At 45.5% G+C, this 25,437-nt stretch overlaps 1 protein-coding gene across 2 annotated transcripts in view; it reads left to right on the top strand.

Moving 5' to 3' along the window:
* PRKCB (protein kinase C beta) overlaps positions 1-25,437 on the top strand; it is a gene marked incomplete at its 5' end in the record, with an annotated part of 314,098 nt that overhangs the window by 274,409 nt on the left and 14,252 nt on the right. For both annotated transcript variants that reach the window (XM_081257427.1, XM_081257426.1), the window contains 4 exons: positions 2,797-2,935; positions 7,245-7,325; positions 7,607-7,714; positions 12,552-12,692. In XM_081257427.1, coding sequence (XP_081113553.1) covers positions 2,797-2,935; positions 7,245-7,325; positions 7,607-7,714; positions 12,552-12,692 — 469 coding nt within the window. The remainder of the gene's footprint in view (positions 1-2,796; positions 2,936-7,244; positions 7,326-7,606; positions 7,715-12,551; positions 12,693-25,437) is intronic.

Raw genomic sequence — 25,437 nt, 5'->3', positions numbered from 1 at the left:
GAACAAGGGAGGATGTCTGTGCCCAGTGGTGACGTCAGTGGCATCTTCTCTGGGGCATGTCTGTGCTGCAGTTAGGCATTGTTCCTGGCTGTGTAGCCTCCAAATCTGGTTCTTCCACCTTTTTGGAGATTCTCTGAGCTCCCCAATTCCCTTTTAAAAAACTCCTTTTCCGGTTGAAATAGTCAGAGTTGGTTTTTGTTGCTCACAATCAGGAACTTCAGTGGAGACAGTATTTGCAATTGATAATCAAGTGAAAACTGTAAAAAAAAAATGTACATGACAGAAGATGTATGGTTTTTTAACTTCATAGAGATTGGTTTCATGTTGGTAAAGTCTTTAAATGTTATAAATCCCCCTCTTCTTCATTTGGATCTCTAGTTATTTGGACAGTTCTCAAGTAAAGAGGATGAGGAATCATGCTAGACTTGCGCTCTCTGAGGACCATGGCTGGAGATGTTGGTTGGGGGGAGGACAAACGACCCTTCCAAACTTAGTGCCTGATTTGTAGATTGCCGTCTCTGGAATGTGTGTTGATTTTGCCCTTGATGGATTTGTGAACATGAAACATCTGACCAGCCCCCTTTAGAAGCAGAAATGAGGATTTATTACATTAAACAAAAGAATGGAGTGGACTATCAAAACACTATTATGTGACAGAGAATATGACCAGGGCGTGCTCTAGCCCCATGACCTGCTGGCCCTTAGCACCTGAAGCTCCTTTTCTATTATAGATGAAGGTGTCCTCACTTCCAGAGTTGCCCCAGCTGCCTCTCTGGGGGCATGTGGTCAAGCTGAGGGGAATGTCATGGATCTCTGTCAATCAAATCACATGCAGACCTGGTATGTTTAGGTGAAACAAGTTTCTGCAAAGTCAGCTTTTCTAAGTTCCAAGCTGGCCTTCAGAGACCTCTGTGGCTTGTAGAGAAGCATGAAGGCTGGATGTGGGTAGCACCACGGACAGCACCAGAGATTGTGGAATGTTGCTGCTGGTAAACAGGGGTGCAAGTGAGCTTCCCCTTGGATGAAGAGACCTCACAGACACAGACAGTAGATGCCAGGATATATTTTCAGGTTGTATTTGTTTAGTTGAAGATGATGACAGCAACTCCATTCAAACTAACTTACATTAATGGAGGCATTTTCTGGCTGACACAACTGAGAAGTCCAGGAGGCAGATCTCACTTCAGACCTGGATGGATCCAGTGGCTCAAATGATGTTATGAGCATTTATTCTCTTTCTCTAGGTTCTGCTTTATGTATACTAGCTTTCTTCTCTCCATCTGTGACCCCTGGCACTTCTAGACTAACTTTCTACCACCTGAGCAATCCCTGTGTAAAAAGAGCTCATCTCTTTCCTGATGGTATCAGCGAAAATGCCAGGGCTGATGTTGATGTTCAGAGGCTTTGAGTAGCTCATAGTGGGTCACATGGCCATTCCTGAACCAGTCACTGTCACCAGCAGGATTTCCACTGGCCGGGACAGGACCACATGACCACTCCTGGAACCAGAAGTTAAGAGCAGCATCACCAACCATGAGAATCAGGGAAGGTGGTTCTTGAGAATCAGGCAAGATGGTTCTTTAAAGGAATATGAGGATGCTTGAGAATGGCTTGAGAATCAGGGAAGGTGGTTCTTCAAAGGAATAATAGGATGCTCTCACCCCAGGATGCTAGAATAGGCAGAAGCCACAGATGTCCACCACCCAGTGAAGATGATTTAAAGGAGAGATCTGAACTGAACAGTAGATCCCTTTACCTCTGAGGAAGTTGGATTTCTAATGGGATTGAGGAAGTCTGGCCCATAGATCATCCCTACTCATTGATGCTGAAACACCAAGTGATGACATTGGAGTCAATGTTTAGGGAGGAGGAAAGTGTGATGATATTGGAGTCTTCGGATACACTGGGTGTGTGCAGGGGTCCCCAGACATCAAACTCTCCTCATCAACATGGATGAAATAAAAGAATGGGAGTGTAGCCCGTGTCATTTAGGACATCACTCCATGGAGGTGACACCTTCCTGACACTCTGTTACAGTAACCTCCTTCAGTTCCTGTCCATCTCATCCTTCTTTTTATTTCCTTCGTACCATCCATCAGAAGCTATAATAAGCATGCTTATAGATTTGAATACTTGGTACTTGTCTTTTCCCCTCTACTAGAATTTAATCCTAACAAGAGCAGGATGCTTGTCTATCTTGTTCATAGTATATACCTCACTCAAAGCATAGTGTCTGTCACATAGTAGGTGTGCAACACATATTTTTTGGTTGAAAGAATCAGTAGAAACTCCTGGGTTCATGGCCTAGGAACTGGCTTAGGAGAGCTTGGGGCACTTGGTGTTAAATAAGATGCTCTCAATCCGTTTTTTTCTCCATGATCTTCAGAGATTTTTTAAAAATAAACATTTTGTGTAAAACATATCTTCCTACGAAACGTTAAGCGGTCCTGAGGTGGCAGAGGTGCACTCTGGAGATGCTCCTGGATGCAGGAAGCTTCTGTGGATGCTCTGTCCTTTCCTCAGCTGTCTGTGGGTCCTCTTCTCAGAGCTGCTGTCTCACCGTGTCCTTCTGAGACGCTTGGCACAGTTGGCTCTGTAGGAAAAGCAAAGCACAGGGGTTTGTGCACCCTTGTATCTCCCTGCCAGATTATAAGCTGTTGGAGGGCAAGGGCTGGGTCGTACCCATGGCTGTGCCCCCAACACCCCTGCTGTAGTGTCTGGCACATAATGAGTGGCTGTTGGTTGACTTGAAATGAATAGCGTTTAATTAAATCTCTAAATCTTCTGTCTGCACAGAGACCTGAAACTTGACAATGTGATGCTGGATTCTGAGGGTCACATCAAGATCGCTGATTTCGGCATGTGTAAGGAAAACATCTGGGACGGAGTGACAACCAAGACCTTCTGTGGCACTCCAGACTACATCGCCCCTGAGGTGAGCTGGTGCCAGCCCCTAAGGTGTGTCTGTGTTGTGTTGATGTACTGATGTCTCCCCGGGGCCCGAGGTGGCCACATAGGAGCTGGGAAAGGTTCAGGGGGTGCCTGACAAGCAAACCGCAGGCTGGTCCTTCTCCTGTCCTCTAAATTATTCCTTTGCTATCACACATGAAAATTAGCTTAGCACACATCCAGAAGCTCAGGCCCAAAATACATCAAGGTTTGGGAGAAAATTTAAATAAAACTCAAAAGAACCATCCACCACACATCAGTGAAATTCTTCATCAAGCTGCTATGGCTCATGGCCATAGGATACCTCCTAATTATGACACTGAAACATTTGTTCAGGGGAGGGAGGGGGGAGGGGGAGGGGGGGGAAGGGATTGATTGATTCTCTGGACTGACTTATGACACAGGATCTGTGTACTAATAGGTATGCAGTAGTTGTGCTAAATCCTAAAAGACTCAGAATTTTTCTTCCTATGATTAAGATATAAATGAAAGTGTGAAGATTTATTTTAGCGCCTCCCCGTTCCTTCCCAAAGGAAACGGTCAGTTGCAGAATGGATTTCCCCAACATGTCATGGTACAAAAATTTGTGCCAGATGATAGCCTTCCTTTTTCTCTGAATTGGTGCTCAGAAAGGTGGCATTCTGCAGTCTGTTACTGGATTTTTATGGAAAGGAACTGAGAGCTTGGCATAGAGTCTTGGAAATGGACATTCTAGAATTCCTCTTTTCTTGACTGTTAAGGCTTCATATGTAACAATGGTGATGGGAGGCCCCATGTCACTAAGTAGCTTGGCACTAAATTTAAAACCTGCATACTCTGTTACCAAAGCTGTTCCTCTTCTAGGAATCTGGTTTGCAAAACACACACACACACACACACACACACACACACACACTCCATACGTGGAAGGATATGTGTTCGAAGTCCTTTCTTCATTGCAGCACTGTTTTTAATAATGAAAAATAGGGACTTCCTTGGCGGTCCAGTGGTTAAGACTTTGTCTTCAAAGGCAGGGGGTGCAGGGATCGATCCCTGGTCGGGGAGCTAAGATCCCACACACCTCGCTGCCAAAAAAGAAAAAAACTGAAACATAAAACAGAAGCAATATTGTAACAAATTCAGTAAAGACTTTAAAAGTGGTCCACATCAAAAAAACCTTAACAAAAAAATAATGAAAAAGGAAGGCAACCTCAAAGACGATCAATAAAGGAACAGTGCTACATTTCATATTAAGGAATATTGTTCAGCCCTTACAAAGATCAGAGCACACCTGTCTGCACTACCTTGAACAATGTTTGTTGATTAAGGGATGGGCAATAGACTGAATAATTTATAGTATGGAATACTATTAGGCATCTGTATATGCAGATATGGAAATATCATTGAGAGAAAAAAAGCAAGTTACAGAATGATAAATACAATATGATACCATTTCTGGAAAATAACACTAATGCACAGAACACTGCTATATGTTTCTTATGAGTATGTAGATATGCATGCAAAAGTATAGAAATTCTGGAAGATTACAGACTGATTTTACAACATTGGTTACCTCTGAGGATAAGGCCATCGTAAAGGGGAATTTAGCTTAATCTGTGTACTGTTTAAATTTTTCACAAGGTAAATGTATTTGTATATTACTTGAGGAATTGGAAAGTAATCCTTTAAGCACTTAATCCTTTATTAGGACCCAATGGAGTTATCCCCATGTGACATACATTGCTTTATTATCATTTCGCTGATTAGGACATCAGACACAATTCCTTGATCTGCCATGAGTTCAGTGATCTCTGGTTCACAAGTCCTGCTGCCCTTAACAGTCACCTGGGGAGCTTTTAAAATGGGGATGTCCAGGCGTCACCCTAGATGCATGGGATCAGAATCCCTGCAGGGTGGGCCTCCACATCTGTGCTTTTCAAAAGTTCCCGGGTGCTCATGATGCCGGCAAGCAGGAGCCCCGACTTGTGTTACTGGGGAAGCTGCATCCTCCTCCAGCTCACAGCCCGCAGCCCTCTGGTGAGGGGAATAAACTCAGGTCAGGTGTCCCCCTGCTTTGCCAATAACTAACCCCATTGCCTCTGGCTACTTCTTTTTTTTTTTTTTTTCACCCTGCTCTTTTTTTTTTTTTTTTTTTACATCTTTATTGGAGTATAATTGCTTTACAATGGTGTGTTAGTTTCTGCTTTATAACAAAGTGAATCAGTTATACATATACATATATTCCCATACCTCTTCCCTCTTGTGTCTCCCTTCCTCCCACCCTCCCTATCCCACCCCTCCAGGCGGTCACAAAGCACCGAGCTGATCTCCCTGTGCTATGCTGCTGCTTCCCACTAGCTATCTATCTTACGTTTGGTAGTGTATCGGCTACTTCTTTCACCTCGCGCAGGCTCTATTTCCCTTTGTAAAAGGATTAACTTGTTAGGTTGTCATGAGAATCGAAGGAGACATGAAGTACTTTAAAAGTGTTGAGGGTGTGGGGACACAGATCCTCTAACACACAAGCGCTGAGAGTATAAATTAGCACAGCCACTTGAGAGTTTAATTTGGCAATTCTTCTTAAATTTAAGATTCATATTTTTAACGACCTGATCACCTCTCTATTCAATTTGTATTTACTCAAATAGTGCCTGCATGTAGTAAAAGACATACAAGAGTATGTATTGCATTATTCCTAATAATGGAGAAAAATGGAATGCCTAACAGTTAAATGTGTGCTGCATATACTTATGAAATAGACTTATTAAATTGATTTTATATTAAAAAAAAGTGTTTAAACACTTGCAATAGGTGTTCTCCCAGAAAGCTTTCTCTTCATCCCTTGAAGTCAGTTTTCCTCAGAGGACACCTCTGATTTCAGGGCAGAAGCCGAGGTGGGAGATGGAATTGGATAAACGGACAGTTACTTTATAGCCAAGGTTGCTCAGACACATGTGTTGAGTAAAACAAACCATGACCGAATTAGAGAACTTTTGAGTCATAGCTGACATTTCGAGGCATAATAAGTGAGAGGCACATATTTCTTTTCATCCTCACAAAACCCTATGACAGAGATATTATTATAAACTTCATTTTGTAGATGAGGAAACTGAGACTTAGAGAAGTTAAGTAACTTCCCCCAGGGTCACATGCTGGGAAACAGCAGTCAGGATTCCAAGTCTGGACTGTCTGGCCCTCAATCCTCAGCCCTTAACCTTTGCTGTATCACCTTCTAATCCCTTTGATACAGTTAGTTTTACACCCCTACATCCTGATGGATGGTCACACAGCTGTTCTAGACTTTGCCATGCTCTGGAAATTTGGTAATAAATAGCAAAATCTTTAAAACTATGTGTACCATTTGATCCACCAGTTCTACTCCTAGGAATTTATCTTAAGGAAAAAAAAAATTGAACAAATGTCCAGATATCTAATTACGTGGAAGAAACCTAATCAGTTGGGTATTGATGAAATAGATTTTGGTATATCCATCCAATGGAACATTATGCAGAGGTAAAAGCTGATTATGCTGATGTACAGATATTAGCATGGAAATTCTAAATGAATAAAATACTTTATTAAAATTCCACATTAAAGTATTTATGTAAAACACATACCTACACACAGAGCTTAATATATATTAATAGAAAAAAACTTAGAAGGAAATAGACCAAATATCAATCATAATTTCTCTCTTGATAAAGGATTATGGGTGATTTTAATTGCATTCTCGTAGCTTATCTATATTTTTAAATAAATAGTAAAAGAGTAATAAATGCTATTACATTTTTTAACTTAAAAGGTTTTTTTAATTTTGGCAAAAAAGCACATTACCATCTTAACCAGTTCTAAGCATACAGTTCAGTAGCCTTAAATATATTCACATTGTTGTGTAAATGTTATTACTTTAGGAATGAGAAACGAAGATGGGTTTTCTTCTTTAAAATGCCACGCTCACTGTATTAAAATTGAAAATAACACAACCATACTAGGTGCTTTAAAAAGGCAATGTGACATCCACAGATGTTTTCCCCACCTGCGCGTATCTCTGCAAAAGGATGTCCATCTTCCTAGGTAAAGAAATAGCTTGGGTGGACACTGGGCTCCCTGCTGACTCTTTTAGACAGAGACCCACATCTGGGACTGTGACAGCCAATTTAATCTTTCACAATAGGCAGGTGACAGGCAAAGGAGGAGCTCTACCCCCACCACCCTGCCCCCAGGGATGCTCCCTCTTATTGTAAAAGAACCGCATATTCAGTCTCAGCCGCTGCAAGAACCTGCAGTCTCCCTGACAGATGGCTTCTGTTTTCCAGATAATTGCTTATCAGCCCTATGGGAAGTCCGTGGATTGGTGGGCATTCGGAGTCCTGCTGTATGAGATGTTGGCTGGGCAGGTAACTGAATTTTAAGTGATTTGTAAGGAAAGTCCTCCCCCATCGCCATCCTCATGGTTTCTTTAGGAGAAAGTGTCAGCTTGATACCAGCTCATAGATCTGAACCTCTGCGACTTCCATGACCTTGGGGTTATTACCCTAGTCTGTTCACCAGTTTTCCTTATCTTCTCCCTGGAAGTGTGGCCTTGCTGTGGACCCCAGGGAGCTGCGCTTGTTGTTTTGGGGCAGTTGGGGGAGGTTCAGGCAGGACTCCTTCTCCCACCCTATCCTCTGTCCCACAGGCACCCTTTGAAGGGGAGGATGAAGATGAACTCTTCCAGTCTATCATGGAACACAACGTGGCTTATCCAAAGTCCATGTCCAAGGAAGCTGTGGCCATCTGCAAAGGGGTGAGTGAGCCCCTTACAGCTTGCGGCCAGGACCACCACCTACAGGGGTGCTGGTTGTGCCCTGCACAAGGATGCTTTGCCCAGGGCGGGGGAGGGGCAGTGGAGGCTGAACTCCACCCCTCACCCACTTGCCAGCCTGTGAGCCTGGTACAGAGCTGCTACCGCCCAGAGGAAAGGGAGCTTTTTTCTAATTTGCACAGAAGCACCGTGGAGGACTGCCTGCAATAGCATCTTGCTGCTGGCTGGGCTCCAGGCTCTAAGCCAGCACAGGGGAATGCTAATGGAATGAATGAGGTAGGAAGCACAGAGACTTTGCCAAAGAGCTGGAACCCAGGGGAAGGTACACAAGAGCTCTGTGGCACGAATCCGTCAGCTTCACTCTGCACTGGGGCCTACATGTTTAGTTAATACTAGGAGTGTGTGACTTTTGTCCTAAGAAAATATCAAGCAGTATTGAGTTTAAGGAATTCTCTAGATAAGTTGACCCAAACTGAGTGTCCCCAAACCCGCACTCCCTCCCCAACCCACAAATGGCTGAAAAATTCGCACATTTGTACATTGTGATGTATGCAAATTGCACCTGTGAACAAAGCAGGACACATGTTTTGGGGTAAGGATTGCTTGTTATGCATCTTGTGTTCGGCCAGGATGTGCTCACAGTGACCTGGGTGAGTCCCTGGAGACCAGTGGTCCTCCCCGTTGGTGCCATCAGGATGACCCGAAGTGCTTTTTCAGAAAGCGCATACCTCAGCCTCACCCCAGAGAGTAAGTCTGGGCATCTGTATTGTAAAAAAAAAGTCGCTTGAAAACCACTGCCTTGGGCTTCCCTGGTGGCGCAGTGGTTGAGAGTCCGCCTGCTGATGCAGGGGACGCGGGTTCGTGCCCCGGTCCGGGAAGATCCCGCATGCCGTGGAGTGGCTAGGCCTGTGAGCCATGGCCGCTGAGCCTGTGCGTCCGGAGCCTGTTCTCCGCAACAGGAGAGGCCACGATAGTGAGAGGCCCGTGTACCACAAAAAAAAAAAAAAAAAAAAAAAAAAAAAGAATTGCCAACATTTAAAGATCAGGGGATTTCCCATAAACATTCAGCTGTCCAGTTTCTCTTGAAAAATCTGACCTCTCCATCCTGGTCCGTCATTCCTGTAAGACATCAGTCAGCTGAATTGGAAGCCAGTGTCTCTTTAGATAGAATGTGCCCTCTCCTATCCTGATTTTTCTGGACAAAAATCCCCATGTGAGTTCAAATTCCAGCATTATTAGCCCTATGATGACCGGGAAGTTGTTCAACTCCGTCTACAGATTGAGGACACACCTATGGGACTGCACATAGGGTTCTCTGATGACTAGATGAGTTATTACAAGGAAATCACTTAGAAGAGAATCTGGCACTCTGCTCTAAAACCCTTGGGTTATTACTCCTACTATTACTAATGCTGGAACTGCTATGTTACATGCTAGCCTCCTCTTGTGTTTTGAGCTTGCATCTCCCAAGACGAGGATTTTTTTTTTTTTTTTTTTTTTTTTTGCGGTACGCAGGCCTCTCACTGTTGTGGCCTCTCCCGTTGCGGAGCACAGGCTCCAGACGCACAGGCTTAGCGGCCGTGGCTCACGGGCCTAGCCGCTACGCGGCATGTGGGATCTTCCCGGACCAGGGCACAAACCCGTGTCCCCTGCATCGGCAGGTGGACTCTCAACCACTGCGCCACCAGGGAAGCCCGAGATGGGGATTTTTAAAGTGGCAGATTTTGGAGCTCAAGACCATTTGCAAATTTCAACCCTTTCACTTCCTAGGTGCATGGTCTTGAGCATGTTACTTTGCATCTGTGGACTTCTGTTTATCTCCAAAAATGGAATATTAATCCTTAATTAAACAGAGTTTTGGAGAGTGTTAAATGAGGTAACAGAAGAGCTAAGCGTTTTGCGTGGTGTTGGCACAATAGTAGGTGCTCGATACATGCTCAAGACCTTCCCCTTCACAGCTCTGCCTGCTTAGACAGCTGGGGTTCTAAGTGGGTCATGGAGGAGAGGGTTTTCCAGGTCAGCTGCATTCAGCTTCAGCTCCAATTAGCAGTTTCCCTGGTAGAGCAGATTTCTATTAATTTCAGACCCATAACCTTCAGGATTAACGAGGGTGACTTTCTTACTATTGGGTTTGGGGACCTTTCTGAATTGTGTCGGCTGAGGCCCGCGTGGGCTTTTTCTTCAAGGTTGATGCTCCAGAGAAGGGGTGATGCTCAAGTGAACAGCCAAATGCTTCCTCCTGAACCGCGGGCCCCAGGGGATCTGTCTGGGAGGTGATCAGAGATCGGAAGAGTGATTAAGTCCAGCTGTCTGCATGGCTGGCTTTGGGCACAGGAGTTCAGCATGCAGGAGCTGAGCAGAGCCTCGCATTAGTGCTGGGTGTTTACTGCAGTGGTTTTCTTTCGCCTGGCATTCTCCTGCCTACATGGAAAGTGAGCTAGGTTTTTGAAAACAGTGCCATTGCAATTGAAAATGTCCTATTTTCCATCCCATTAAAGACCCTATTTTCCGCCATAAAAAAAAAAATTAGTGGGCTTCCCTGGTGGCACAATGGTTGAGAGTCCGCCTGCCGATGCAGGGGACATGGGTTCGTGCCCCGGTCCGGGAAGATCCCACATGCCACGGAGCAGCTGGGCCCGTGAGCCATGGCCGCTGAACCTGCGCGTCCGGAGCCTGTGCTCCGCAACGGGAGAGGCCACAACAGTGAGAGGCCCGCGTACCGCAAAAAAAAAAAAAAAAAAAAAAAATCAGTGTACGTTTGCTCAGATCACCATTCCCACTTTGTACAAACTTAAAGCAGACAGATGCCCCAATTGGCCACACATTAGGGTGAAAACAAGAAGAAACTGTAAGATGGAGCTTCAAGACTCTGGGTCAGGCTGATCTGTTCGAAGCATAGTTCTGCTGGTTAGCTGTGTGATCTTGAGTAGGTGACTACTTTTCAGGACCTAGTTTTTTTATGTGGAAAATGAGGATAATAGTTTCTGAGGCCTGAAAGTGTTGTTGTGGAGATGAAAGAGTGATATGTTACAGCTGAGAAGCCTTTGGCACAGAGCCTGGGCACATAGGGAGTGCTCAGGACACGGAAGCCGTTATTGATAGGGTTACTGGTTGTGCTAACCAAGACCTCGTAACCCTTTCTTTCCTGCCATCCTAATCCTATACAAATGTCAAGGCTTGGCCCAATTTCCTTGCCCTACATAAACTTTTCCTGACCAAGCCAGGCCACAGATATCCCTGGGGAACCACATGTAATCTATTTCTCTAAAAACTCAAGGTTCAGAGGTCAGCAGAGGTGAGATCCAGTCCCAGCTCTGCCATCTACTCTCTGTGTCAGTTGCCTTGTCACTCAAATGGTAAAAAGTAATACACCCAACTCATTGGGTTATTGTGAGAATCAGGTAAGACCAGGCATATAATATATAAATAAAGAAGTAGCTTAGAACTTAAGTGCCCAGTTATTTTTCCCCTGGAAGGTAAAGCATATAGGGAAAGTATGTGCTTGTGTGTGTGTGTGTGTGTGTGTGTGTAGGAGGGTAGCTTCTGATGACAAATTATCTGTAGCCAGAATCAGGCTGAGCTAAATGTACAACAGAGTAGGTGTGAATTGCTGGATTCATCCCTTCCCCCATAATCCTGAAGCCCTGGGCAAAAATCTAAGGAGTACCGTCATGAGCTACTTGGCGTCAGGTAGCTCATGGGGAAGCTTCTTGGTCTTGTATGTTCCAATTGTTTTGTTTCTTCTTTTGATGGCCTCTTGCCGATCTTTTTTTTTTTTTTTTAATTAATCATCAACTCCTCGGTCTTTACTCTCTGTGCATTTGCTGAAGTCTTCAGATCAGAGATATTTTCATGCTGCTTTGGGTTCATTTACAAGAGGAAGCCTGTCTGGTTTCATCTTGGAGCATCTATTCATCTTGCTATTTAGCACTGGCTCAGAGACCCAAAGATGGAGGGTTTTGATAATTAAGTAATTTAAATGGGACACCAAAGAAACCTCAGCGGAGTTTACTGTAATGTGTGATACAAGAGAAATGAGCTGGGCTAGGTTTTGACTATTTAATGAGCTTTTGGAAAGTAATTACTTGAAACTTGGGTCCATTTGACTAATATTTTTTCTTCTGACTTGTCATTTTCACAAGTGCTTTACTGAGAAATGCAAATATTATCTGAATGAACGTGCCCTTTGCTTTGGTCAAACTCCAGTTTCCTCGTGGTGGCAGGAGGGGAATTTGAAGATATTGAAACTGTTCTCATTAAATGCATCAGTAACTGCGTAAACCTCATTCGTAAATCAAAATGAATCATGTGACAGTTCTAACTTGAAGTTCAGGGCCACATTCGGGCTGAAGTTTGATTAACCATAAGGGATCTTGTTCTGGGACCGGGGGCAGCAGGCACTACTGTCGGGTCCTCCTATTAGAAAGACCTGGCTAGGGGGCTTCCCTGGTGGCGCAGTGGTTGAAAGTCCGCCTGCCGATGCAGGGGACACGGGTTCGCGCCCCGGTCCGGGAAGATCCCACGTGCCGCGGAGCAGCTGGGCCCGTGAGCCATGGCCGCTGGGCCTGCGCGTCTGGAGCCTGTGCTCCGCAACGGGAGAGGCCACAACAGTGAGAGGCCAGTGTACCACAAAAAAAAAAAAAAAAAAAAAAAAAGACCTGGCTAGGAAATTACTGCTGGGATGAAAAGCAAAAAATAAAGATTAGTTGGGACTCTTCCTCGCGCTGTCTTCCCTAATTCATAGGAGTGATCATTTCTGAGAGTCCCACGTTTCCTGTTCTGAAATTCATTACATTCCACGTTTCTCTTTCTTTTGAAGCTGATGACCAAACATCCGGGCAAACGTCTGGGTTGTGGACCTGAAGGTGAACGTGACATCAAAGAGCACGCGTTTTTCCGGTATATTGACTGGGAGAAACTTGAACGCAAAGAGATTCAACCCCCATATAAGCCGAAAGCCGTAAGTAAACCGTTCTCTCTGGTTATTGGGTCCACGTCATAACACGCTCTTTCTCTCTCCGATGCGTGTGCCCTCGGTATCCTCCGAGGAGTGGACCTCGATCTGTGAGTGCTCACATTTATACTCAAAGGCAGTGGGTACAAAAACGGAGATTTCCATCCGCACGGCCTCTATAAATGTGGGAAAGACCATGGACATCGAGTTTTTGTTTTATCGATTGAATTATTGTAACTGTCTGAGCTGGCAACGTTTGGGGAGTGGTTCTCGGGTGAGCAGAGTTCAGATCCATTCTTGGACAGCGATAAAGAATCTAATTTTGCTCTCGTTCTTTCCTTGGTTCGACTGTGTCATTTTCTCTTCATACTGACGTTGAAAAGGGCATGCTGTTTATCTCAACAGCATTTAAATTTAATTCTGAAATATACACTCCATCTGAGTCAGTAAAGAAGACAGAACCACCAGCCAGCTCCCACCCAAGGCGAACCAGAATAAGTGACGTGCTGGTAGCCCTCCTGGAGGCTCTGGGCATAGACACAGCTCTCAGAGAACTGTCAGAATAGCATAGTAAAGGGCTCACATTTCCTGCAGTTGTGTGCACACGGTAGTGCTTCCATCTCCAAAGGCTCGGCAGGGAGGAGGAGTTTACCCCTGAGTTAATCGGAACCGTGGTTCTACTGGGAGGATATTTCTTTGTTAGATTAAGTACAGCGGAGACCTGGTGACTTTATTATGGGTTGTAAAACTACCGACTGAGGCTGAAAAGTGAGCAGAAACATTGTCATTGAAACCTGAAATTGTGAGGGTCTCAGATGTTAAGATGAAGAAAATGACAGTGATAATGGTGCTTGTTTTGATACCATTATTATTAATCTCTTGGCCACTTATCTGGCCATATTAAACACTTCACACATAGCATCTGATTAAATCCTCACAACAACCTATTATGCAAGTGCCTCCATGTAATGGAAGAGCAAATGGAAGCACAGAGGGGTTCGGTGCTCTGTCCAAGGTCACTCAGCCAGTGTGTGAGGAGGCGAGGATTCAGAGAGTCTGGCTCCGTTAGAGGCAAACCAGGATGCCCGGGGCGAAGGACATGTAGCTTAAGGAAGCCTCCCAGCTGCTTCTGTCATCTCGCCGGTCCTGCGCATCCCTAATGGTTAGGATCACAGCATCCCTGATGAATCCTGTGTCTCTCTGGACACTTCCTGGTGTTCAGATACAGGGTCCTTTTAGAGGCAGCCAGTTCCACATTGTGGTCCTTCTAATTGTTGCCAACATGTATATTGATATCAAATCAGCCTCCCCAGAATTGCCATCACTGGGTCCTGTTCTATCAACCAGAGCCTCTTTCTCTGTAGCACATCCTTATACTCCTGAATCCTGTGATTTCCAGGCTAAGCACGCCCCTCCTCCACCTGCAAGCATGTCCCGTGTGAGATCACCTCGGGTGCCTGTTGTCCTCCAGGTAATCAACATCCATCTTAAAATACAGACACAGGATTGAGTGCAATATTCCTAATAGTGTCTGACCCTCAGTGCATACAGTGGGTCCAGCAAACCATCCCTTGATTATTCTGCATCTGGACAACTTGGACGAGTCGTTTCCCCTCTCTGCTCTTCTGCTGCATCGTCTGTAGTACAACGATGATAACAGTTTCTCCATCACAGGAGGCTTATAATGCATAAAGCACTCAGTACGTGCCCGGTACACAGTAGACCCTCTGGGGTAGTTGATGATTTTTGTTAGCGGCGTGTCACACATTGGTCGTTGTGTTGGGTGCGGAGTCTTTGAGGGGCAGAACAGTGTTGAGTCCTGCTGGTGCTAGTCCCTAAGATAATGTCCATGTGTACACTTGGGGTTCATGTGTACACCTGCATGTCATAGGCAGTATCATCACTTTTGTTATATAACAAAAGATCAAAAAGCAATCTGGAAGAGAAGAGTGGATTCTCCATTCAGGAAACTGGGAATTTGAAGGTGGCACACAGAACCCATTTGGGTTTTGTGGGGCTCTTCATGAGGTCTCAAAATGTGGACTGATCTCTCTTCACTTGGCCAGAGGAAAGATGCAAATGCCCCCATCCCCACCGGAATTGAGCCACTGACATTTGAGGTTCATTCTTTATGTGTAGAGCAGTGATTTTCAAAGTGTGGTCCCCAGACCAGCAGTATCACTGGGAACTTTAGGAATGAAATTCTCAGGCCCTGCCCCAGACCTCCTGAATCAGAAACCCTGGGGGTGGGGCTCTCCAGGGGAATCTGATAAACACTCCAGGCTGGGAATCACCGCTGTGGAGTTCATGGTCAAAAGCTCAGGCAGGGGCTTCCCTGGTGGTGCAGTGGTTGAGAGTCCGCCTGCCGATGCAGGGGACACGGGTTCGTGCCCCGGTCCGGGAAGATCCCACATGCCGCGGAACGGCTGGTCCCGTGAGCCATGGCCGCTGAGCCTGCGCGTCTGGAGCCTGTGCTCCACAACGGGAGAGGCCACAACAGTGAGAGGCATGCGTACCGCAAAAAAAAAAAAAAAAAAAAAATGCTCAGGGAGGGAAGCTAGACAGAGGCCAAAGGAATGTGGCAAGGAGAGAAATCTCTTTAAGAGGAAGACACTGGTTCTCACACAGTCTGAGTGAGGGGTGGTACCTTCCAGGAACAGGTAGCTACAGAGGCCAGGCAGGTAATGTCAGTGAGGGAGGTGGGAGTAGTGGGGAGAGGGGCAGACAGGGGAGCTGGTGGCTCTCAAGGGCTCGGTGGGTGTTCATCTCCAGCGGACCAGTTGTAGGATCCTGTGGCTCATTACTAATTATTGTATTCTTTTTATATTATCCATGATAATAATAGCTACCTTCTCCTGAGAACCTTCTATGAGCCAGGCACTGGGCTAGCCAGATTGGTCCTGTGGGGATGCAGGCTCTGCATTGCTCCATCCTCATTGGGATTTTCATATGAAATCTCACTATTTTTATAAATATGTCAGCAACAAGTTTTAAAAATTAAACACAAATCAGGTCAAATAAAACACACCCATGAACCATATGTGGCTGTCAGTTTATAACCTCTAGGATAATGATCACTCAAAGTCAGGTTGAAGTTTAGCCGGTTAGTACTGGCTACTGACAACCAGAGCCCATTTTGACTGGTTAAATACTTTGAATATTTAACCTGGCTCAGAGGAGGTGCTCAGGAAAAATAAGCTGTTCTTATCATTGATAATACAAAAAGATTACAATAGTTAGTGATGATCTACAGGATCCTTCAACTGTTCTATATTGGATATGGTTTCCAACCAGCCAATGTCTTGAAATGCCTCATGTGGGTTTAACAGTGACTTTCAACGTACAGTGACTGGACTGGGCTATAGACTTCAAGATGTTCTACAACCAGCTCTGAGGGGAAGAGGCACTGCCCTTGATTTTCTTAGGGTGAATTAGAAATAAACATAATAATGAATACACCACCCACTCATCTGATTCAATCTGGGCATATGCCTTTCACACAGCAGTTGCCAGCCTTAGAGCCCCTCCCCCCGCACCCTCCCCCCCCCCGGATTTCACATTTCCCCCTCCCCACACCTTCTGAAAGGCCCGCGGTGAGTGTGTGCAGAGTTCCATGTGCCTCGCGGGATATTAAAAGGCATGCATGTATCTGTCAGTGTTCCTGATTCACGCATGCTATTAAATAGAGTGCAGCAAGAGAAACAAAAAACATGGGGCAATAACAGAGGATTATATTCAAACATCAGTGAAGGGTGCTATTATTGGAGGTTCATTAAAATAATTTTAAATGGATTTTTAAAGTCGTTCTCGTTTATTGTGGCAAGAGCTCTTCGCAGAGTAGCATTGGAAACTACTGAAACACATTAGCCTCATGTATTGTTTCGGGTACAAGAGTAATTTTTTTAACGTGCATCTGATCGTGTCACTCTCTTGCTTAAAGCCCCCCGATGGCTCTCTGCCAGCCCCGGGATAATGTCTACTGTTCCTTAGCATATATGGCTTTTAGAGTCTCCCCAGGTCCAGTCTCTGCTGCCTCCCCAGACTCCTTACTTCGAGAACTGGCATTTCTGAGTGTCGTTCAGTTCCTCAAACATGCAGTGCCTTCCCTTCCCTTCCTGGCTTTCCCCACGTGGAGCCAGCTACCTGGAAACCCCAAAGCCTTCCCATGCTCCCTCCATCCCCCATCCTCCTGGTGCCTCCCTCCTTCCTCCTCATCAAATCGTTAGACCGTCACCCACGCAGGGAGGCTCTTATCGACTCCTGAGTAGGGATCATCTGCTAGTGTCCCATCAACAAACTCATCACACTTTGTCGTAATTACTTGTTCAGTGTAAGGTCTGTCTTTTTGGCGAGCCTAAAAGATTGCGACTGTCTTTTTCAGGGTTGGATCCCAGTGCTTAGCATAAGGTTGAGCACATAACATGTGCTTAATCATTTTTACTGAATAAATGAGTGATTAAATGAAAGGCTGTCAAATAGGATGCTGCAATGCACTGTGCTGAGGAACATACTGGATTCTTTAGAGACATATATTAGAGCACAGGGTGTTTTTCTCATGTACAGCAGTGTGTCTCAAATAAATTGGTTGTTGTGTAAGCTACCCTATTTATAAAGGGCTATAATTTGGGTGCTGAGTTGTATCTGTCATGGCATCGTTTGGTTGTGTGATGAAGGATCTGATGATGCAATGCATGAATTGTTGGACTTTGGATGGAGGGGGCTGTGACTTCCGCAGTCTGTCGTTGCCCAGCCAATGCTACAGGTGCCATGATGCAGCCTAGCGGAGCTTCTTAAACTTTAATGTGCATACAGAGTCTCTTGGGCATCTGATTAAACTGTGGATTCTGATTCAGCCAGTCTGGGGTAGGGCCTGAGATGCTGCATTTCTAGCATGATCCCAGGTGAGAGGATGCTGCTGGACCACGGTGTAGCAGGGGCTACATCATGGTTCTGTGGGGTCCCACCAGCCAGTGAGTTGACTGGTGGATCCTGTTGTAGTCAGTGTGCAGTGTGGCATGGTGAGGGCTGTGCTGAAGGGGTGTATATGTTTTAGTACAGAATGTGCTTGGAATGTGGCTTAGGACGCGTGGCAGGGTGCTGTAGGTCAGTGTGCGGCGGGTGGGAGGTGCTGGTTTGTGGTTGAAGGGCGGAGTATGTGGCTGGGCATGTGGTGGAGTGGTGGGTTGAGAAGCAGCGCGTTCTGGTTCCGTCCTCTAGTGGGGACGTTATGGGTCATCCATTCAGCAGGTGTTTATTGATGTTAGGTGCTGTTCTAGGCCCTGGAGACACAGCAATAAAAATTAAAATCTCTGTATATTCTAGAGGGAGTGGGCAAATAATGAACATAGAAATCCGTGACTATGTCAGAAGTTGATAAGCATTATGGAAGGATGGGGATTGGGAGAGCAGGGTCACAGAGACATCAGTTTTAAATAGGGTCGTTGGAAAGCTTCACTGAGAAAGTGACATTTCAGCAAAGATAGGAAGAAGGTGAGGGAAGGAGGGAGCCATGTGTATATCTGGGGGAGAGAGTGGTTTGGGTGGTAGAAATAGGTGCAAAGGCCCTGGGGCAGGAGCTGGCCTGGCACGTTCAGGGAAGAGCAGAGAGTCCAGGTGGCTGAGCTGAGCCAGCAAGGGAGAGAGTAAAAGGAGATGAGATCAGAGAGGCAACGGGAGGGGCAGATGGTACAGGCCATTGAGGATCTGCGGCTTTTACTGCAGCTAAGGTGGGCAGAGAAGTATCTTGATCTGACTGTTATGGGGGAAGGGGTGAAATCAGGAGATGGGTTATGAGACTCTTGCGCTAATCCAGATGGGAGGTGCTGTCTGGTGATCAGCTTGGAATGTGGCTGTGCTGTCGTGGAGGGTGTGTTGAGGCCACACCGTGGGTGAGCTTGTCTTACAGGAGAATTTGTGGTATGTGGTGCTATAATGTCACAGTGCACGGTAGGCTAGCATAAGGTGTTTAAATCAAAACGCCTGATTGAGATTTCAGTGGTGTTCGTATATCATTATGAATTGCCTCGGTGAAGTCCAGTGGTGTCCATGACACCTAACGCAGGGCTCGCCCTGAAAATGAGGTAGGGACACAGACCTTGGGCTCAAGGCTCCAGTTGCCCCATGGAGGCAGCCCTTGGATCAACTCACCCAACGGGCAGCACAGATGCAGCAAATTGAAGAGTGAGAGAAAAGTAACAAGGCGACAAGGGTGCCCTGTTTCATTACAGTCCACGGAGCCTGCAGTGCTAGGGTGTGTGTACAGAGACCTGCCCACTAGCAAGCGTGGCTCTGTTCTTGTCCTAAGACATGATCATCTGATCGTCATTTCACTCTGGGCAGGGGTTGAGTACAGTTGGACGGGTCATAGTCATTAAGAAACATCTCTTTCCCTACATCCTTTCATCAAGGGCGGTCTAGTCATTAAGAAACATCTCTTTCCCTACATCCTTTCATCGAGGGCGGCCATCTGACACTGTCTAGACATGATCAGCGTGCTCACCCCTCCTTCCTTCCCTTCCAGCCTTGGTGTCAGGCTCACAGGCTCCAGCCCCACCCATATGATAGGCTGATGCCAATCATTTCTGCTCTGGTTACCTATTCTCTGTTCTCATCACTTTACATAAAGTCCCGTAGAATTTTGAGGCATCTGCACATCTGGAAAGTCTTGGAATCTTGCAAACTAAAAAAACAGAGCCCCTTCTCCCCATTCTACTTTATTCAGCCTTTCATTTAATATCCTTTCCAAAATACTGCATAGGTTACTGGATCACATACCTTTACTCGCATCCTCTGGGTGTCTAAATGCCGAACTGCTCACAGGACTTGGTTTCTTGGTAATTCTGTCATCTGAAAACATTGTTTATGTAGCTGAGGTCAGAAGCTTCAAGTACTGCTTTAATGGGCTGCAATTCTGTTCATGTGGCATTCTCCTCCAAACCCAATTGCCCTTTACACTGTATGAGTAAGTGTCTCTGTGTGTGTGTCTGAACGTGTGTTTGATGTGCTGACATTTCTGAATTGAAGCCACAAAGCATAACCTTTGTATGTTTGCTATTAAAACTCAAAATTCAAGGCTTAAGAAAGGGAGCTAACTTTTACTTAATATGATTTATTTAAGAATAGAATCTAGCTCCCCCAAAGTACCAAATGCTCAAGAGGATATTTTTTTGAATACTGGGATTTAAAATAATTCTCATAAAACCTGTACTGTTCAAATACATTGGAAAAAATATTGAGGTCTTGTCTGTGCCAGGCACTGTTTTAAGTGCCTTCCAGGCATTACCTCATTTAATTCTCACAACCCTATGAGGTAAGTGTCATTGTCACTGTGTTGCAGATGAGGGCATGAAACTTGGAAAGGTTAGGACATTTGCTCAAGGTCCAGCAGCTTGGAGGTGGCCAAGCCAGGACTTGAACCATGGATTTTATCTGCTCAGTATCTTGGAAAGATTTTTAGAAGTACCTGGAGCCCCTTTTAATAAGGTTTGTAATAGCACTGATGGGAGAGGACCATGATAACACCATCTAATGGTGTCTGTTACACAATAGAAAAAGACTAAGTATTCTTACAGTTCAAATGAATTAAAATTTATTTTAAAATATTGCAACAAACATGTAGCATATTCACACCTTTTACAATTCACTAGCAGGATTTTTAAAAGATGCAAATCTCACTTGTTCCTTAAGGCTTTGATTTCGAGGCTGGCAAAGACAGCAGACATTGAATAACCCCTGGAAGCAGGGCATGGCAGCATCTGAAATGAGGCACTCAAGGCAGGCTCGTTAAGAAGTAGACATTTTCCCACCCAGTTTTGTTTGTTCTAGTGGTTATCCAGAGTGTGGAGTTTGCAGAGATCATAATCAAAATATTAGGCTAGGGCTTCCCTGGTGGCGCAGTGGTTGAGAGTCCGCCTGCTGATGCAGGGGACACGGGTTCGTGCCCCAGTCCGGGAAGATCCCACATGCCGCGGAACGGCTAGGCCCGTGAGCCACGGCTGCTGAGCCTGCGCGTCCGGAGCCTGTGCTCCGCAACGGGAGAGGCCACAACAGTGAGAGGCCCGCGTACAGGAAAAAAAAAAAAAAAAAAAAAAAAATGAGGCTACATCCATACACTGACTAACAAATAGCCAAGGGTTGTTTAGGACATGTAACCTGGAGTTTGTGTATCTGTTTATCTCCCTTTCCATCCATCCATGGAGAGCCTCCTTAAACTGTGGATTCAGCCAGGCTCCCTTTGAAAGATGGTTCAAATTGACAGGTTCCTGGGCCAAGTGAGGTTCCTAAATCATTTGCCAGGTGCGTGACTTTGAGCTGTCCCTTGGCAGGGGGGCCAACGGTTTGATTGAAATGGTAGGCGGGAAGGTCACATGCTGAGAGAGAGCATGAATCTGTTAGGATATGTCTGGCCATAACCACTGAAATGTGACAGAGGTCAAGAATTGAAAGATACCTTAGAAGTGGAATTCAACCCCTCCATTCTATAGATGAGGAAGCAGAGGCCCAGAGATTTCCCCAAGTGACTTACACAGGGAATATGACAGAACCGGGACAAGAAAACTCGCCCTCCATTTAATGCATGAAGGACTTTATTAATAACACTATTTACAACAGTAACAATAAAATGGGTCAGGCATGTTCTATGAAATTATTCAATTTCACTAGAAAGCAGAGCACTGTAATTTATAGATCTCATGACATCTGCACAACAACCCCAGGAAATAGATGGTATTATTACCTCCCCCGTACAGGTAAGGAAACAGGCTCAGAGAGGTTAAGAAACTTGCCCGTGGTCACACAGCCAATTTAATGTGAAGTCCTATTTCTTTACTTCCGAAGCCCATAGTCTTGCCTCCATGATGTTTCTTCTCTCATCTCCCAAAGTCAGCTGCACAGATGTGGGATTTGAACTGCTCTTGGTCCAGTCCTGCGTTTAAGTACTTTCCTGGGGGATGGGCTCCGTTGAATGAATGTCCATGAAGTTTAGCTCCTTAGATTCTGCCGTCAACACTGCCCAGGTTGTAATTCTTGTCACCGTGCCCCAGAAAGCTGTTGACCAAAAGTTGGGAGAACTTCAGGAGATGAACACATGGATCCAGGGAGACTGGGTCAAGCAGAAGGAATGTGGACAGAGAGTCAACAGAGCCAGGATTCAAACACCAGCCTTGGGACTTCCCTATCTGTCCAGTGGTTAGGGCTCGGCATTTTCACTGCTGTGGCTCAAGTTTAATCCCTGGTCAGGGGACTAAGGTCCCACAAACCATGTGGCCTGGCCAAAAAACAAAACAAAACAAAACAAAAACAAAAAAAACACCAGACTTGCTATTCAGCAGCTGAGTAAAGATGAGCCTCCACAATCGCAGGCTCTCCAATCTCAGTCGGCCTCCTAAGCCTGCCCCGTCAATCCCTCTCTGAGTTCCCTGGGCAAGTCCCCAAACCTTCTGTTTTCTGAAGGCCCCCCTACTAAAGTTCCAGTCCCCTTGGTCTCAACTGATAGCCCCATCTCCTAAGTCAGGGGGAAATTGAGGCCCATGGGTGCCCATGGGTGGGTGGCTTTCCTGCTCCTGTAGAGTCATCTTGACCTCTTTGACCTCTTTCCCTCTGTGTGTCAGCAAACAGGTGCCTCCCCCAACCCCCGTGAAGACTTTCCCCTTCTGCTCTGAACCCCTGTTCTCCCATGTCCTTTGCACATCTGCTCTGGCCAGTCTGTGCCTACAGCTTCTCTATATATTAATCAAAGCTCCTATGGTTACAAATAGGAACCCAATTCAAACTGACGTGATGACTAAATTTTTTTCAAGTATTTAGCTGTGGCTGGATCCAGGGTCTCAACAGTATCAAAAGCCATCCACTTCTCTGTCTCCCTGGGATTGCTTTCCTGTCTGTTGATTTCATTCTTCATTCCCTGAAGGCTTTCTTGGGCACATAGCTACTCCAGACTTACTACGTCCCATTATTTTCGCAATTTCTGCCGAAAAAAAGAGCTTCCTTTTCCTAAACTTCCCAGCAGCCTGGAACTCAATCTTCTCGGAAGATATTGGGCATATGGTCATCTCTAAAGCAATCACTGGGCCTGGGGGTGGGGGGGATGGAATGTTCTGATTGGCCAGGCCCGGGTCACCTGCCAAGTGACTGGGTCTGCCCCGATCTAAAGTGGACACCTTGCAGAGGGGAAGGAGTGGGTCCTCCAAGAAAAATAAAGCCACTGTGCCTGCAAGCCCAGCAGATATCCACTCTGACTCAATTCTGATTCATTCTCCTCGACACAGAAACATGCTAAGTCTCTCATCTTAAAAATCCCTTGCCTCAAACCTGGATCCCTCCATCCTACCACTAGGGCTACTGCCCTATCTTCTCATACAAACAAACTTTGGAAGGAGTTCTTGCTCTCTCCACTTGATTACCTTCCATTCTTTCTACAGTTCAGTGCAATCTGGCTTCTGCCACCACCACTCTATTGAAATGTCTCTCCTTGAGTCAGCAATGACCTCAAAATTGTCTCCTCTCGTGGACTTATCTTTCTTGACCTCATCAAATTGGGCACTTGGATCTTCCTTCCTTAAGAAAAAATCTGAAAAAGTAAAAACTTCCAGCAGCATCAAAAGCTATGCAGTGAAATTAAGTACCTCCCCAGAGACCCCTAACTAGGCTCCTTGGCTCTCCTTCCCAGAGCCACCCACTGCGACCGGCTTCCTTGGGTGACCGTCTGGAGATGCTGTGTGCAAGCACAGAAGTCCTCCACGTCACACACAAGGACGTTAGTGCTCGTGTTCAATTCCCAGGCCGGGCTCTACGCCTCCCTTCCATCTTGGAGGTTGTCTTTTATTTCTTTTTAACTTTGAGATTGGAGCATAGTTGATTAACAATGCTGTGTTAGTTTCAGGTGTACAGCAAAGTGATTCAGTTATACATACACATATCTATTCTTTTTCAAATTCTTCTCCCACTTAGGTTGTTACATAACATTGAGCAGAGTTCCCTGTGCTCTACAGTAGGTCCTCGTTTGGTTATCCATTTTAAATATAGCAGTGTGTACATGTCTATCCCAAACTCCCTAACGATCCCTCCCTGCCCCCCGCCCTGCTGGTAGCCATAAGTTCCTTCTCTAAGTCTGTGAGTCTGTTTCTGTTGTGTAAATAAGCTCATTTGTATCACTGTTTTTAGATTCCGCCTAAGTGATATCATTGTTTTTTTTTAACATCTTTATTGGAGTGTAATTGCTTTACAATGGTGTGTTGCTTTCTGCTTTATAACAAAGTGAATCAGTTATACATATACATATGTTCCCATATCTCTTCCCTCTTGCGTCTCCCTCCTTCCCATCCTCCCTATCCCACCCCTCTAGGTGGTCACAAACCACGGAGCTGATCTCCCTGTGCTATGCAGCTGCTTCCCACTAGCTATCTATTTCACATTTGGTAGTGTATATATGTCCATGCCACTCTCTCACTTTGTCCCAGCTTACCCCTCCCCCTCCCCATATCCTCAAGTCCATTCTCTAGTAGGTCTGTGTCTTTATTCCCATCTTACCCCTAGGTTCTTCATGACCTTTTTTTTTTTCTTAGATTCCATATATATGTGTTAGCATACGGTATTTGTTTTTCTCTTTCTGACTTACTTCACTCTGTATGACAGACTCTAGGTCCATCCACCTCACTACAAATATCTCAATTTCGTTTCTTTTTATGGCTGAGTAATATTCCATTGTATATATGTGCCACATCTTCTTTATCCATTCATCCGATGATGGACACTTAGGTTGCTTCCATGTCCTGGCTATTGTAAATAGAGCTGCAATGAACAGTTTGGTACATGACTCTTTTTGAATTATGGTTTTCTCAGGGTTTTATCAGCACGTCTAAATCTACTTCATTCTTTCAGTAGCTTCCTAGTTTCCTATATGTGCGAGTATATCTGTAGGATAAGCTCAGAGTCTCTCCCTCCTTTTCAGGCCCCTCATCTCCCTTGTTCTTATGGCACTGAGTTGACTGATTTTCCTCCTGTCTCCATAACCACTCCCGGCAGAGATACTGCATGAAGACTTCTGATGACAATTGAACTTGGAGGATCAAGACATGCCCATGACCCAGAGAGGGAAAGAACAAAAGTGTATTTTTTGTTTATTTACAAGTGCAGTTTCTTAAAAGCAATCGCAAAATGCCCTCCAATTAGGGTATGAAAAACAGCAGCTCAGAGGTGGTGTGTGAAATTGCTCGAAATGTCTTTCCAAGGAAGTGAGGCTTGGACAGGAGAGGGGAGGTGTCCCTTTTGTGCCTGGGCCCACGTTTTCCTCACTTTCTCTAACCAGGAGCCCCAGGGCCTGGCTTCACCTTGTGGCTTCGCACATATCCTGCCAGACTTGGTGGGAAGGATTTCGTGTTTTAAGCGCCTGTAACTTGTGAATGATAATATCCTCGTGATCTCAGAGAGACAGCGGTGAGCAGTCCAGAAGAGAAATCTTAGTTCCCTGCCCAGGCATCAGACCTGGGTAGCGTGGATGAAAACCAGAAATCCTAGCTGCTAGTCCACCAGGGGCTAGAGGCTAGAAGCAAAGTTGCCATGGCTCTTGCCCTGTTTGAAAAATGAATTTCTCAAAGAGGCAAACACTGTAAGAACAGGTACAAAGTTTATTATCAGAGAGACAGCATAACATGTGGGAGAGCACACAAAAAACAGCTTGTTTATTTAAGACAGAAGCAAGGCAGAAATACACACCCTGAGAGAAAGGGTGTGGGTGTCCTCCCTAATGAGGAGA

This window comes from Mesoplodon bidens, assembly GCF_964165515.1.
Source record: "Mesoplodon bidens genome assembly, chromosome: 15".
NCBI lineage: Eukaryota > Metazoa > Chordata > Mammalia > Artiodactyla > Ziphiidae > Mesoplodon > Mesoplodon bidens.
Note: the sequence above shows the minus strand (reverse complement) of the source record. Positions and strands in the feature narration are given on the sequence as shown.